This window comes from Atractosteus spatula, chromosome 1 (assembly GCF_055471065.1).
Source record: "Atractosteus spatula isolate fAtrSpa1 chromosome 1, fAtrSpa1.hap1, whole genome shotgun sequence".
Lineage (NCBI taxonomy): Eukaryota > Metazoa > Chordata > Actinopteri > Semionotiformes > Lepisosteidae > Atractosteus > Atractosteus spatula.
Window position 1 is genome coordinate 9,647,931 of NC_142706.1, and position 15,113 is coordinate 9,663,043.

The window sequence follows — 15,113 nt, forward strand, 5'->3', positions numbered from 1 at the left end:
ATAAGTGCTAATGTCCTCTGTGTACCCTTATTCATGATCTGTTGGGATGGGAACCTAGATATCTCCTAGGGAAAAGATAACACTCTTCTTAAAATCTTGTATCCTTAGTTCTAAAGTAAATAAAAAAAAACTCTATTCCATTTGGTCAGTTATTTGGACAGATTTGAACAAATGCCTGATTAAAATCTAATGAAATTGCATTGTACCAAATTTGCATACAAGTTACTAGTTAAGATCACATATAGCATACAGTTAAATGTCAAAGAGGTAAGTGATAATAACCTTGTTAATTACACTGATAATGTACTCTTGTGTCCCTCTCTGTCAGTGTAACACTGCATGACTACATTGATTTAGAAAGCTGTCTAGAGTTTGCAGATTGCACAATAAATAAAAGGTTAATAGAAAATAAACCACTTAAATGCTATTGAGCTCTTCTGTACTTAAAATAAATTTTAGAGAGAGTAGCCAAAGCAATAACCTGTGTAAGCAAGACTGCAGCAGTTTGGAAAAAAAAGTAAGAAAAAGTGCCTAGTAAATTATTAATGGAGATTATGTAATCTTTTTGCAGATTGATGATTTGTACATATTGATGATTGATGATTCTTTCCAATCTAGCACATTTGAGCCAAGGACCTACTGTATTTAGGTTGATAGTAAAAACGTACATATAATTTATGCAGCACTGTTTTATTTAAATAAATTAATCAAAAATCAGTAATAATAAGTTTGTTATTACAGTGTTTGTTACTGATATTGCAAATGGTATTACTGGTATTACAACATTTGATACATTTTCAGGAAAGATTGGAGTTTCATATTGTCAAGCGAACGTAGTTTACTGAATATTAAATCAATAATAACTACAACAGTATTTCAGCCAACATCTTTAATGAGTAACAGCATATTATTAGAGTACCCACTTTTTATTATATTTACTATGAAATTATTCAATATGTGATCATGCCAGATAATGGCACTGTTTTCATTTTCAAGACTCTTACTTTATTTTCTTATTAGGCCTACAGACTGTTGTCATATGAAATAAAATGAAATTGCATATTTTACTAATTCAGACATAATACATACATATTTGTAAATTAAACACATTTTTGGATTGAGATTACCCATTATTTCAGGCAGTTAAGCTGTGAGTTAGATATTCAGCTCTTGAGATAGAATCAGGTCCAGTTACTTGCACAAATCAGTTTGAATATACTTCTTATGAATGTTATGCTATCAAAGAAAGCAATCAAAGGTCAATAAAGTTATCTATCTAGAAATAGCTTGAAAGGTGGGTGTACAGTATATGTGTCTATGTGATAAAATTAAGTTCTTTGGTTCTCTGAGTTCACTCTAGGATTTTCTTGTTAGTGTGGTTCATATAGTATGCTATAGGTTTGTTAATATCCCCTTGAATAAACATACATACAGTACATTAGTTAGCATGTAAAGTGAATGCAAATGTGAATGAAATGTGACCAATTGTACTTAAGCAGAAAGAACGATACTCCCTTAATGTTTGTGTCTGCCACAGTGTCAATCCCAGGTGTGTCAGTTCATCATAAACAGTTCACATATCAAAAGCGTTTAAATCCAAAATATTGGAGCAAATTCTTAATTAGCATTTTGAGGAGAGACTGCTTAAATGTATGTCTGCTGAAGGTGTTAGAAAATTTAGCTAGGGTATATTTGAAACCAAGGCCTGAGCACAGAAAAAATTCAATACAGGCAAGCAAATCAGGTATAGGCTCCATTCAGCACCGGTTTTCAAGGACGCAGTTGGAATGAAAACCAGTTGAAAAAAAGTGTCCTTCAGGACCAGGATTAAGAGCCACTGCATTACAGCATGACACAGAAAATGTGGTGCCTAGAAAGTACTGAGATAAAGCTCCTTCTTTCACTTAAAGGATGCACAGCAGCACCAAAAATGTACATGACAACACTGCTTGAGCCACACCATAGGATCACAACACCTCTTTAGTAAAGATGTCTCATACATCACAGTACTCTCACCTCTGAAATGGCTGAGTAGCTCCCCCTGTGCACCAGAACAGAGATAGTAGTGTGTTTGCCCTCAAGTAATTTCTTGTACTTTGGTTTCATCCTTGCGGAATATGGATGAAAATGTGCCAGAGGGAAAGAGAATGGTATAAAGTGTTTAGGTAGTGATATGCGGGGGATCTGTGGATCCTGAATAAAATCCTATAGTCTCCACAGCTGAGAGAACAACTATCCACGCCAGAATAATGAGAACTGTCAGTCTGTCTTGTCCCGAGTCCAACATGTGTGGCAGCTCTAATGTGGCAGAAACAAAGCATACTTCTAGGTTTTGAATACCTACTCATCACCTGTAATCAGGTTTAATCCTTTAAACAGTAAAAGCATGTTTAGGAGGAATGGAGTAGTAAAATTAAAGGAATGTATAAGATATCTATTGAATTAGGTGTTAAAGCCAGTCTGAAAATTCATGCCTTGGGATTATTACTCCTTTCAAATTGACACATACTGTAGAATATAATAACTTAGAATGCCCCTGAACACATCTACTGTAATCCTATTACATTTAGAAAGTCATCAGGACAGGACATACAAAATATTATTCAGCTGAGAAATGTGGTATTGCTTTCATTTCATTTTAGAGTCCAGTTTCTTCTAACAACAACTCAGAAACCCTAAAAATATTAATAAGACAAATAAATGTAAAGTAAAAAATGTGAACTCTTGAACGTGTACTCAGCTAAGCTCAAGACAACACTAATGTCATTCAACCATGTGGTGTTTTTAAGCCTTTCTATCACTTCAAGTCTTACAGCCAGAAAATGCATTTCTTATTTGCTTTTGTAACACCTGAATCACTAGCACCATATTTTACTGACATGATGTTATAATAAGAATAAAAACATTAAACAAAATTAGCTGGTAACTACAGTATGTATGAAGGGAAGCACCTTTATTGAATAAAAATGTGCAAAGATTTGTAAAATTGTTTTTGCCTGTTATTGAATTAAATATCCCAACAATGTTTTTTCAAAGGAATAGAGATTTATAGAGTGTACAATAATAGGGTAAATGTAATTAAATTTTAAATCATCATTAATAATGCTAAAAATATTCCATACTGCTAAGTTAACATCAGAAGAAGACTCAATGACTGCTAATTGTATTTTGTTATAAAATAAACAGTGTCTAGTATTTTGATAATAGCATATACAGTATGGTATCCTTGAAGTAGATTTGATTTTAAATCAAATCTGGCCCATCATGGCATATGAGTGTGACACCCCTGCTTTAAAGTTTTAAGCAGCCAAACAAACAAAGCCATAGCTGAGACAACATTCTCCATCTGTTGTTTCTCCTAGAGGGGTTTGAATAAACAGCCCTCTAAGTGGACTGAGAATTGCAAACTCTTCACTCTTCAATAATCAAAACGCACTTGATCAGTTGTATTCTCTCCACGACAGCCAACTCCTCATACTGTACATGCTTATCACCCAGGCATAAGATCTTCACTAACAAACAATAACTTTTCACCATCGCTAACTACCTTGGCTGATCCTGTTTAATCAAGGACAGCACTCTGTAAACAACTCTTACATCCCTGATACAGCAGCTGCCAGTTTGCTGTTTTCAGTCTCTTTCTTCTCACAAAGAAACCTCTAGTCAATCTGCAAATGGTAAAACTCAGGAGGTACTCTAAACTCAGCCTAAGCATTGACAATACTGTAGGAATGTGTTGACACGACATTATGGTATTTAAGCTCTGCTGCAATTGTAATGTTACCATTTGTCAGTAGAATGATTTGAACATTTTGCAAACTACTGTATTAAGAAAGGTTACAAATACCTGTGAATTTTTGTTATCTTCTGTGAATAAATTATGTGTGGTTATCTTTCAGGGAAAATATACTTTTGTGGTAGGAACTTAGTACAACTTAGTAGCATTCCCTTTAGTTGTACTGTACGTCTTTGTTGTGTGGCACGAGGATGGAATCTAGCTTTCCTAGAATCTGGCCACAAGAAAACTAATTAAATCTGCTTCTTTCCTAAAAAAAAAAGACTGTTGAGGTTTGAAATTCTGCCATGACTGAAACTCAGATTTCAAATCTGGCAAAAAAATACTGCGATACTCCAACTTCATCAGACCACCACAATGCAAGGTTAATGACATTCTCAGATGAGAGCATGCTGCTCTGCTAGGCTAGACTGTCTTTATACCCAGACTGAAACTACCCTTGTAGAAGTCATGCAGGCTGGCTGAAATGCAAAGGATAGAAGCAAGTGCCAGAAGAAGAGCAAAATATTAACAATTGACATTAAAAAATAATAGCAAAAACTGAAACTCATTGGATACTTCTACACTTGGATTGCTTATTATCTACACTTCTTGCTGTTGTCTGTTATTTGATTGCCTTTGTTCAGCATTGCATGTGTGAATCAACAATTCATTGTGATCTGTAGCTGAACTACTGCGGAGTCGCAATTTAGTGATGCACGGTATGTGTTATAAATATACATACAATTACAGTAGTGAAAATAAGTTTTCATAAGAATTATCTAATTTTGATAATATCTAACATGACCACCCTGTTGATAGCTCTTAATTTTGTGTTAAATAGGATTTTGCAGTCATCTACTTTTTTTACCACTGATTCTGCTTTATCTTTTGATTCTGTAAATGCAGTATCAGACTCTTTTCGATCATTTCTCAGTTTGTTTTTGACCAGGATTGAAAGGTTGAATCCATACAGTATGCATCTGGGTGGCCAGTTTTTTCTGAAGCGAGTTTTATTTGTTAATTAAAATGACAAGAGGACTGTCTGTTTCTGGAAGACAAAACAAAAAATGTCAAGATTTTTTATCTTAATTCAGTTATCTCACATGTGTACTTTATTTAAGAGATTTAACAACATTATCTGTTTTTGTATCACATTCATTGGAGAAAACCCTCCATCTGGTCCCTGACTTGATATAGCCATTACCACATAGATTTAAACTAGCATAGAGAATCTTATCACAGAATATTCTTTCCTCAGGCACTGTACATAACATACATCAGTGCATATCTTGAAAAAGTTTTTTTCAGCTTCAAGTAACAGTTACAACATTTTGGCTAAATGTGTCAGACATTTTTCCATTAATTTACCAGTTCCTCTCTGTGAAATAATTTTTCTCCAGATTATAGGTAAATAGGTAAATAGTTTTTCAGAAATATACAGAATTATTTTACCATCTTTTGAATAGGAAGATCTTCTAAGGGAGGCAGGATTACCATTTATTTTGAAGATCATTAAGTAATCTTATCCCTCCTTATTTGAGCACTGAGCTTATATTACAGGGGCTTATATTTAAATGGGGGTATGTTCAAATATGTAGACATTGTCAAATCCCTATTCAATATAGTAAACCTATGCAATAATAGAACTACTAGAATTGATTCTAAGTCACCCAATATTTACCATTGCTTGATATCATACTCACAAATGCTCCTAACAAGTTCCATTCACTTTTTTTTCATTGTTTCATGGGCTGTGTTAGAAGCATCCTGAAAGAGAAATATCCCCATCAACTCTGTAATACTGCTGCTACTTGCATGAATAGCAGTGGTCTGTGAGTTGCAAAGTGAACCCAAAATCAAGCTAGGGAAACACAGGCAAGGGAAATCAGCAAGCAAACTCAGTCCAGAATCATAGTCAGAAAACAAGAGGGTAGCCAGGAGACACGGAGACACAGCACAAAAGGTAAATTCAAATGTGGGGTCAAGACAAGCAATCCAGGTTCATAGCCAAGTAGAACAGAAGAGAAATTCAAAACTGGGGTCACATCGCAGCAGGGCTGAGGGTCCAAAGAGAAACACACACAAGGAAAAGCAGTGGCTCAGGGCAAAACTCTATAACAGAACCCAGACCATTTGTCAAAGCAGACCTTGAGTTGTCTGTTCCTGACAAGGCAGCTGTATGCACAGCTGGAACACACTTCCTGTTTGAGCTCTATACACAGCTGGAACACACTTCCTGTTTGATTATGTAACCAAAGCAACCGCCTGACAGACAGGGCAGACAGGTGAGTAGAGGTGTGACCTCCTGCCATAGTTACGCTAGCTCGCTTGGCCATGCTCCAGCGGGAGTGAGCTTGATAGACTCTGTGTAAAAGAATATTTAAGTATTTTGATGAACAAGCTTTTAAACATGTTTAAGCTTTAGTAAACTAGTGAGAAATGTATTTAATCCCACCAACTGAAGCTACATGGACTTAAGATGGTTGAAGCAATACTGTCAGCATGCATACTCCAATTATGAGGTTTAGAGTCAAATATCATAATAGCTCTTTATTTAGCCCTGAGCTGTTAGTTTTAATTAAGCAAATAATCCAGCTTGGCGAACTGCTAGGCCTCTAAGATTCCCACTGGCTTCCCTTCAGACAAATTAAAAGTAAATGCACACAAGATATAAGTTCTCATATCCAACTAATACTCTAATCTCTTAAACAATCCCAAGTGATTTTGGAACCAAGTTAAATTTATGAAAACATATTACCTTTCATTTACCAGAGTCAGTTATTGTTTCAAATAATTTAATGGCAGATAAAAATGATGACTTAATTCAAAGAAAATTTCATTATTGCAGGTTATGTGGTTAATTCTTAACAATAATGCTGATTCTACTGAATTAGATGCAAAGTCCTTTCAGTTTTGTGACATAACCAATTATTCAATTAGAGATATAATGATAACACTGAACCTTAAAAAAAAACTGCAATTCATCTAATACCCATTCCACTGAGCCTCTTTTTAATCTCTCTTTTAAAACAGATGAATTTCCAACAGGTCTTCCTAGTTCTACCTGTTTTCTAAATTGATGATAAGTCAGACTCAGACTGTATTAGACCTGTATTCATTTTGCCTTGCCTAAGATCAGTGAAAAAACATTAACCAGCAGCTAAGGTTTGTTTTTGACAAAAGCTATATTTTACCTGGTATTCAGTCTGGTTGTCTTTCTTGATGTGTTACAGGCGCTCTGTAAGTTCTTAATAATAATTCATAATAACAATCACAAGTGCATAGTCATTTTTATAAATTTATAAATGTAACAAATCACAGTTTATGAATATTTAGGCTAGATATTCTTTTAATTTTCTCCTATTAATGTATTATAAACTGGTGTAGCCTACAAAATTTAAATTACAAGACTGCAAATCATATCTTTGGCTCACCTGTTGCATTCATCATTATAATCTTTATTTTTTTATTGATTGGCCCTCTCTGTATTCTAGACAAATGTACTATCGTATCTAAAAAAATTAAATACATATTTACATGTTTATTAGTTAAGATGTAGTATTTGTTTTAAACTGAATCTTCCAAGAGCAGCTACTGACTTTGAGCACAAGTCATTTTATTTTGCTGTGTCAGTAATGGGAACAATCTGCAGAGTACAGTAAAATGAAAAATCTACTGTATTTTCAAATATGATGCCTTCAATGTCCTGTTATAGTTACAAGTTAAATTTGAACTTACTTTTGATAGGTGTTTCATGAAAGACAGCATTACTTCTCTGTAGCTAGATCAGTGCTTCTGTCTAAAAACAAAGAGCAAAATCAAGATTTTTTTACATCATGCAGACTCCATTGGATCATTAAATGGATCCTCAAATGGCCAGCTATTGTTTTTACTTCTGTGTACAAAGAATTTGAACAATATTACAAATTTTAACAATAAAACTCCCTAGCAGTACCCTAGAATTCCTAGCTAGTTTTAGAGATGGCGGTTTGTTATTGTGTTAGCCAGAAGACGTTTCTGAGAGGATAAATTACTGTGACTTTATTATTTCCTATAATGACTCTTCTCTATTTTCCAAAGACTTCTTTTTGATGTGACCCAGCATTGTCTGTCTGAATATGCCCCCTGGTCATAACATGCTGAAGCCAATATTCTTTTTTTTCCACCTGCCATCTGGAGCAATTTTTTCAGATGTCCATTCTTTGGAAAAGCTATTGCTAACACACACGTACATGCATGTACAACATGTATGCATGTGGATGAAATTCCAAAGCTATCATAGTAGAAATAATAACACAGAGTTGGTCTTGCAGCCAGGAGCATTTGTTCTGTTCATTGTTAAAAAGCATCCCAGTATCTGCATGAGGGTGTTTGCCTTGTGTACCTGATGTAAACCTAAATGGAGGGTGGACTAATTAAGAAAGTCAGATTTATCAACAGAACATGAAGCATTGCAATTGGTCTCACTATCGTCCTGGAATGATGCACGTGCTGATTCAGACTAGAGTTATACAGTAATCTATGGAGCTCTGTTTACAGCTTTGCTGCCTGCTGCCTTTGCAAGGAACGTTGTTAAATCAAACACCAATTTCTGAGTGGCTAATGAGAGGACTCACCTGACACAGGCAGATCATGGTGGGGATCTCAAAGATCTCCTTGCAATTTAAGTTACCACAATTGAAACATGGATTCATTCAAGAGACAGCTGTATAAGATAAAGAATAATATAAACAGTGATTTAAATATCCCAGTAAAATTTCAAATAGCTGGAAGTGATCTTGTCAAGGAATGTTTCAAATGTGGGCATGAAGGGCATAAGGCTTGTAATCTGAAGAGTAGATACCTGATGAACCAGCTGCAATGCTACCTGGCCAGGGAGTGCTACCTGGCCAGCAGACTGGTTATTGGTTTAAGGAACAGTGAGAATCAGTAGGGGGAAGTAAAAGAGTATCAAAGTGTCTCAAGAGCTAGAGGGTGAGAGTGGGAGAGCAAGGACTCATTTTGGCCTGAAGAGATAGTAATTTAGTGGTGCCTCCAGTTCTGGAAAACAGAGTTTAAGTGACTATTACAGACTATCATAGACTATCTTGCGGTAGAGAGAGATGCAGGTTAGCAGAGAATGGGTGAAAGAAAAAGTTGGTGGACATGGGAAAAGTCTGAGTGGGGACAGTGTTTGAAAGATGGAAACACTGGAGTTTAAACTGCAGAACAGCAAATAAAGAGTAATTAAGAACAAAGGGATTGTGAAATAAGGGACCTTTTCTGAGAGTTCTATGGCCAGCGAAGACACTCAGGAAGTTGTTGCTCTGAAATTAGTGTAACTGAGAACAACTCAGTCAATGAAAGGGGTGGCTGTAATACCAGTTCCTCTATGAGCTGTAAAATAGCCAATAGATGACAGAAGGATATTGTCACGATTGTAAGTCCCTCCTCTTAAGGGCGCTCTGGCTCTTTCTTGAGTTGATTTTATGCACCTGTTTCCCATCCAGCCCCTCCCTATAATAGCAAGTTGCTCTTACCATTCTGGGCTCAGCTTTGGAAGATGGACGCCCGGAAGCCTGCCTACCAGCAAGTCCTGACCATCTGGGTCCTGGGCTTGGAGCGCCTGGCCCCGTTATCCCTTTTTATTGCCCGTCCCTGCACCGGATCCTGCTCCGGTTTTTAACTTTTGTCTTGTCTGTTGTGGATGGATTAGCAAGTTCTGGACTCTTGCGGTCACCCTGGATTTCAATTTGGACTTTCGCCTGGACCATGCCTCCCCAAGCAGCAGTGCACCGTCGACACGCCCCCCTGATCGTCTACCAGCCCAGTTCCCAGTCTTCTCTCCCCCGTGTCGGATTCACTCCCTTCCGGATTCTACCGTTTGCATAGGGTCCCAATTAATGCATCGTGACAGATATAGCACAGAGCATCACATCATATTTAGAAAGAGTGAAAGGCAGGTGGGAGATCAGCATATTTAATTACTTTCCAGCTGTTTTTGAGCTCTTATTTGCAACTAATTTGCAGCTCTATGCAACTTATGCACACTGCTACAGCCATGAGAATGGAAAACAAAGAGTGCATTACATTAAAGAATGTTATGAGTAAGATGTGTAAAATATGTGATGTAGGATTTCTTAAGAGATTATCTTAAAAACACCAAAAAAGTGAAAATGTTCATGTTCACCAGTGCCTTTATTCTAGCCAATTATTTGTTTCCTTCTCTGTTAGTGTGTGTCAGTGTGATTTTCTCAATATCCTGCTGATGCATAACCTTAATCTGGGAGCACTCAAAGTAAATGGGTGTACAGACACAGAAGAGAAAGCATCATTGATTAGCAAATATTACATATCTGACACACTATGTTAGTGAGAGGGAAGGAATGGCATTCCCTAGTCATTGCTCTAATTTTAATGCAGGTGAAGCTATTTTATTTGCTAAAAATTTGATTCTGGATTTTATAACATGGTTGAAGTGATTAAAGGTTGGTTCCTGAAGGTTTGGGTGTGGGTGGTAAGCAAGACTTTTCTATGTATTAACATCACATGTCCAAATGATGTAAGAGAAAATGTTCTATGTTAAATCTAAATCAAATCTTAACTCAGGTTGTCATGTTGAGGAGATGGTGACACTGGCTGGGAATTTTAACTACACAGAAAATGAGGCATTAGGAACAGCTCAGAACCCCACACAAGGTCAGCCACTGAATCAGTGATTATTCTAATAGCACATGAATTGGTGGACATCTGGTGAAATCTCTAACCAACTGCCAGACAGGACATACGGAGTAAAGGTTCTCCAGGTCTGGAATCTCTGGCCAGATTGGATGGATTTTACTGTTATATACATCAACTAAAATTGGTCACTAATTGATGTCTTTCCAGAAGTCAATTAAGGCAACTCTGGATAAATGATGCCAACTTAATTTATTCAGTTGTCTTTACTGAATAATATGGTAAAGTATTATTCCATCACATAAAAAGTATAAATCATACTATGGGGCAAATGATTTCCCCATTTAAAAACATAGGGTTAAGCTCTCATTTACTATATGCCTGTGACTATAACCTTGCTCAACAAATTATTCTTTTGTGCATCTATTGTACATTTTTCATGGGTTTTGTTTATAGTCTGCTGCTATAAAAACACATTTGTGTATTATAAAGACTCCATTTCCATTGATGAGAATTTGAAGTTTTTCCAGACAGAATTGTGTCTGCTGTTTTTGCCTGTTGAGAAGGGAGGGTGGGGCCTAATTGATATTAAAAGTACAGTTGAGTTGCTGCATTCTAACTCCAAGCAAAACAGGTTATTATATTCTTCCGACTCTGTTCAGGAGGAACATTGCTTTTGCCTTCTTTTACAAGGTGGGTGAGGGGGTGCAGTGTGACAGGCAGCTGCTATTGATAAATGTAAGTAAATTGGCCTTGTTCAGTTTACCTGCGTTTTAGGAAGGAATGCTGCTTTCCTGGAACACAATGGCAGTAAGTGAGGGGGCTGAGCCTATGAGACTACTGGCTTTTAGAGTAGCCTTTAATATGCAATTCAGCTCTGAGTTGCCAATCTCTACAATTGTCTACTTTTTCTGCAATTTGGTAAGAAACAGTTCACAGGGTTGTCCATTTACTGGATAAATAGCATACTTCTTCTCAGGCTTTCGATGTGTCGGTCAGGTCAGCATGGTTTATCAGCCTGATTTTAATGCAGTTGCGGGCAGTACTGGAGTACAAGGCTTGTGTTGCTCAGTCTTTTAAGGGAAGCTAATCAAAACTCAGAACCTCCTCTTTTAAAATTGCAAGCATGGCAACTTATTTATAATAAAAAAACTGTGTTCATTCAGGGAAACTACTGTGTTTTAAGTCAAAGGAGAGCTTTCAGGTTTATTCTGTGGAGAAGGGAGGACCTGTGCAGCTGCCTTTAAAAACAAATTATTATGAGGCTATCAAAGATCTTTCACATATTCACTAAGGGGGAGGTTAGAAGTGAGGGAAGACTATAATTCCAATTGGAGTAGTCTAGATAAGCCATCAAAACGAGTTGGAGATTTACACAAAGGAAATATAATGTAGGTGTTACAAAGCGTCTTTCAGGACCCTATGCAGACGACACAATCCGGAAGGGAGTGAACACAAACAGGGGGGAGACGAGAAACCGGGCTGGTGGAGGAACTGGGGGGGGCGTGACGAAGGTGCTCTGGGGGGCGTGATCCAGGCGAACAGTCCAAAAGGGAGTCCAAAGGGAATTCCAGTGCAGGTGAAGGTCCAGAGCCGGGTGATAAATCCTAAACGAACAAAACAAAGTTAAAAGCCGGAACGGAATCCGGCAAGGGGTTGTAGACAACAATGACAAAGTTAAAAACCGGAGTGGGATCCGGCGAAGTGGGATCGGGGGGAAGAAAGGGGGAATGGAACCAGGCACTCCAGGTCCCGGGCTCGGCTGGTTCAGGACACCTAGGAGGCGAATGCCACCCAAGCCGTGGACGTAGGGCGACTCAGTGATAGGTGAGCCTCTGGGCATCCGTGTTCCAGTGCAGAGCCCGGAACAGAGTGAGCGTCTGGTTTTTAAAGGTGGGCTGGAACAGGGAGCTGGTGCACAAAATCAACAAAAAAGTGAACGTGTCAGAGCGCCCTTAAGGGGGAGGGACTACAATCGTGACAATAGGTATAAATTAGCTGCATTTTTATTGGGTTATGTTAAGATATGTACTGTATAAATAATAGTAGGTTAAATAGGGTGACTAATATGATGATTGTGATTGTGCTCACTGTGTTTAGAGTGATAGTCATGTCCAGGCTGAAGCTAGAGTTTATTTATTACACTCATCTAGAGGTGTTCCAGAAAGTGTGGGGAGTAAGGGAAATAGTGTAAACCATGGACATGGGATATGGCAGACAGGCAGTTATTAACATTGTTTTATTTTTTAAATTTTATTAAGAGTTATTTGCTCTAAAAGCACTTAAACTGGTATAATGTTTAGTACAGTATATGTTGTTTTTAAAGTTTTTTTGTCTTTATGGTTAATGACTTGAAATTCACTGTGTGCCTGATGGTCCATATAGAGGCAGGTGTATTTATCCAAAAAACACATGAGCCACTATTATTGAACACAGACACAAGACATTCAACTAATTTTGTAATTGTAATTGTACATTCTTTACATTTTATTCTCATGTGGATATTTTCATTTAATAAAATGTTAAATCTTGTTAAAATTAAAAATGACTTGAAAATAAATTAACCACATTTAAAATGACCACAATAACTCCACAGTGTTTACAAAAAGAAAGCAACATTTCTCTTTGCAATTACAGATGTTTCAGCTATAGTCCTGGTGAGTAGATGACTGGATAGATAGATGTTTAAAATGTTTTTAATTATTGCAATTTATTATTTTCAGGCCGCACAATTATCCTGTCTACTCACCATATGGATGAAGCTGATATTCTTGGGGATCGTATCGCCATTATTTCTCATGGAAAGATGTGCTGCTGTGGATCCTCATTGTTTCTGAAAAAGTGCTTTGGAAGTGGATACTATCTCACTCTCGTTAAAGCAGGAAAAAACAAAATGTCAACAGAGTGCTCTGGTCTCAGGTTGGCAGGGGTGGTTGAGGTAAATTCATAAAAAAGTGAAATATTCTAAACTCAAGAGCTAAAACTATGCTTAATATATATACAATACATACATATTTACCATCCTGCTACAAGATCATTTACATAAGATGGCCTCACTCTCTTAACTGGTCCTCATTTTTTTTGTTAACATTTTTATTGCATTTTCAAAAACACACTAATAAACAAAAAAAAAATAAGAACAAACATCAAGACTATAAGTAGCATTACAGTGTCAGCATAGCCATACAGTACACTTTCATCCAAAGCTCATGAAATACTGTAGAATACACTATAAACATATATACTATTTTAGAAAACAAGCATATTTTAGAAAACAAGCGTATTTCTGATAGTGGTGGAACTCATTTCCCAGGATTGGATAGTTTTAGGACTCGCCTTATTAATTATACAGTAACTGTTGTACATTCTTAATACATATACTATACTGTGAGTATCCAGTATTTATCTAGGTCTAATATTTAGAATTTTTCTTTAAATTGCTGTGAAGTCAACAAAAATTAGTAATTGGTCCTTCTTTTATAGTAGATATCACATTCATAATTTGGACATTGGGAGGCTTCCAACAGAATGAAAGAATGAGTTCACATCATCCCCATTGGTTTTTTTTGTCATCACAGACATTATGCATTTTTTTATGAATGTTCTCAAAATGGTGATGTACTGCTTATAAAGAATCATTTAACACTAAAATGTTGTAACAAAAGATAGCTAAGAGCAATGTACACCTGAAAGATACAGGCAAAATCACGTACAAATTGAGATCGGGAAAGTATCTTTGACCCTGAAGTCAGTCATTTATCTACATATTATTAATGAAAGGAAATTAAAAAAAAAACTTTTAAGAAATGACAAGTTTGTGCTTGCACACAGAGCCTTATAATTGTCATTCTATTCCAATCTTTCATTCTGTCCCCTTCATAAGAAGAGCAATACTGCAGACCCCCAGGATTAGCAGTGGCACTGAGGCACAACCACATAGTCATGCTTGGTCTTCTGCTTCTTCCCTTGAGTATAGGAATCAGTCCCAGTAAACGCCCACAATTATGTTCTTAACAAGTTATGACAAGATGTCAGTGATGTTAATTAGCAGAATGTGAGTAATTTAAATATCAACACATAATTATATCTTGGTGTGGTAACAGATATATGTGCATAAAACGTCTTAATGAAATGTATTAGAAACCGAAACTCTTAGCAAATTATTAGCTGCAATTTATCCCATGAAAAACATATGGTTTGAAAAAGATTTCTTTATTAGTATTTTTAAATATTGTTAACACCTTTAACTGTCAAAACAAACAGTTACAAACTGGTCTGATTTGAGCACGCAAACATGTTATTTAATTATATTATTTTGTAGTTTGGTCTGGATAAAACACTGTAATTAATGAAAATACAGTATTTTTGGAGTTTCTAACTTATCGCTTTTAGTGTCCCTGTTTATCATGTTGTGATTCTAACAGGAACAGGTAAATTCTCTCAGGAACAATTTACCAACTTAGTTCAGTTGACTACTACAAAGTAATCATCAGGGGTCCATACATTTTTCAAACAGTGAAGGTGCTCAATATAGTACGTGTTGGGGCCAGTAGTCCAGGCAAATGTGTTTTTTTCAATGATGGTGTTTTTAGCTTGCCTAAATAAGATGGTGATATTACCTTGATTGGACTTCAGCAGTGAAGTGAAAATTCAGACCAAACATTCTGCTTTGTCAAAG

At 36.5% G+C, this 15,113-nt stretch overlaps 1 protein-coding gene across 1 annotated transcript in view; it reads left to right on the forward strand.

Annotated features, from left to right (window-relative positions):
• Positions 1-15,113, forward strand: part of LOC148840567 (phospholipid-transporting ATPase ABCA1) — a 300,212-nt gene that overhangs the window by 142,545 nt on the left and 142,554 nt on the right. Inside the window, exon 22 of the mRNA XM_088932095.1 lies at positions 13,159-13,373. Coding sequence (XP_088788221.1) covers positions 13,159-13,373 — 215 coding nt within the window. The remainder of the gene's footprint in view (positions 1-13,158; positions 13,374-15,113) is intronic.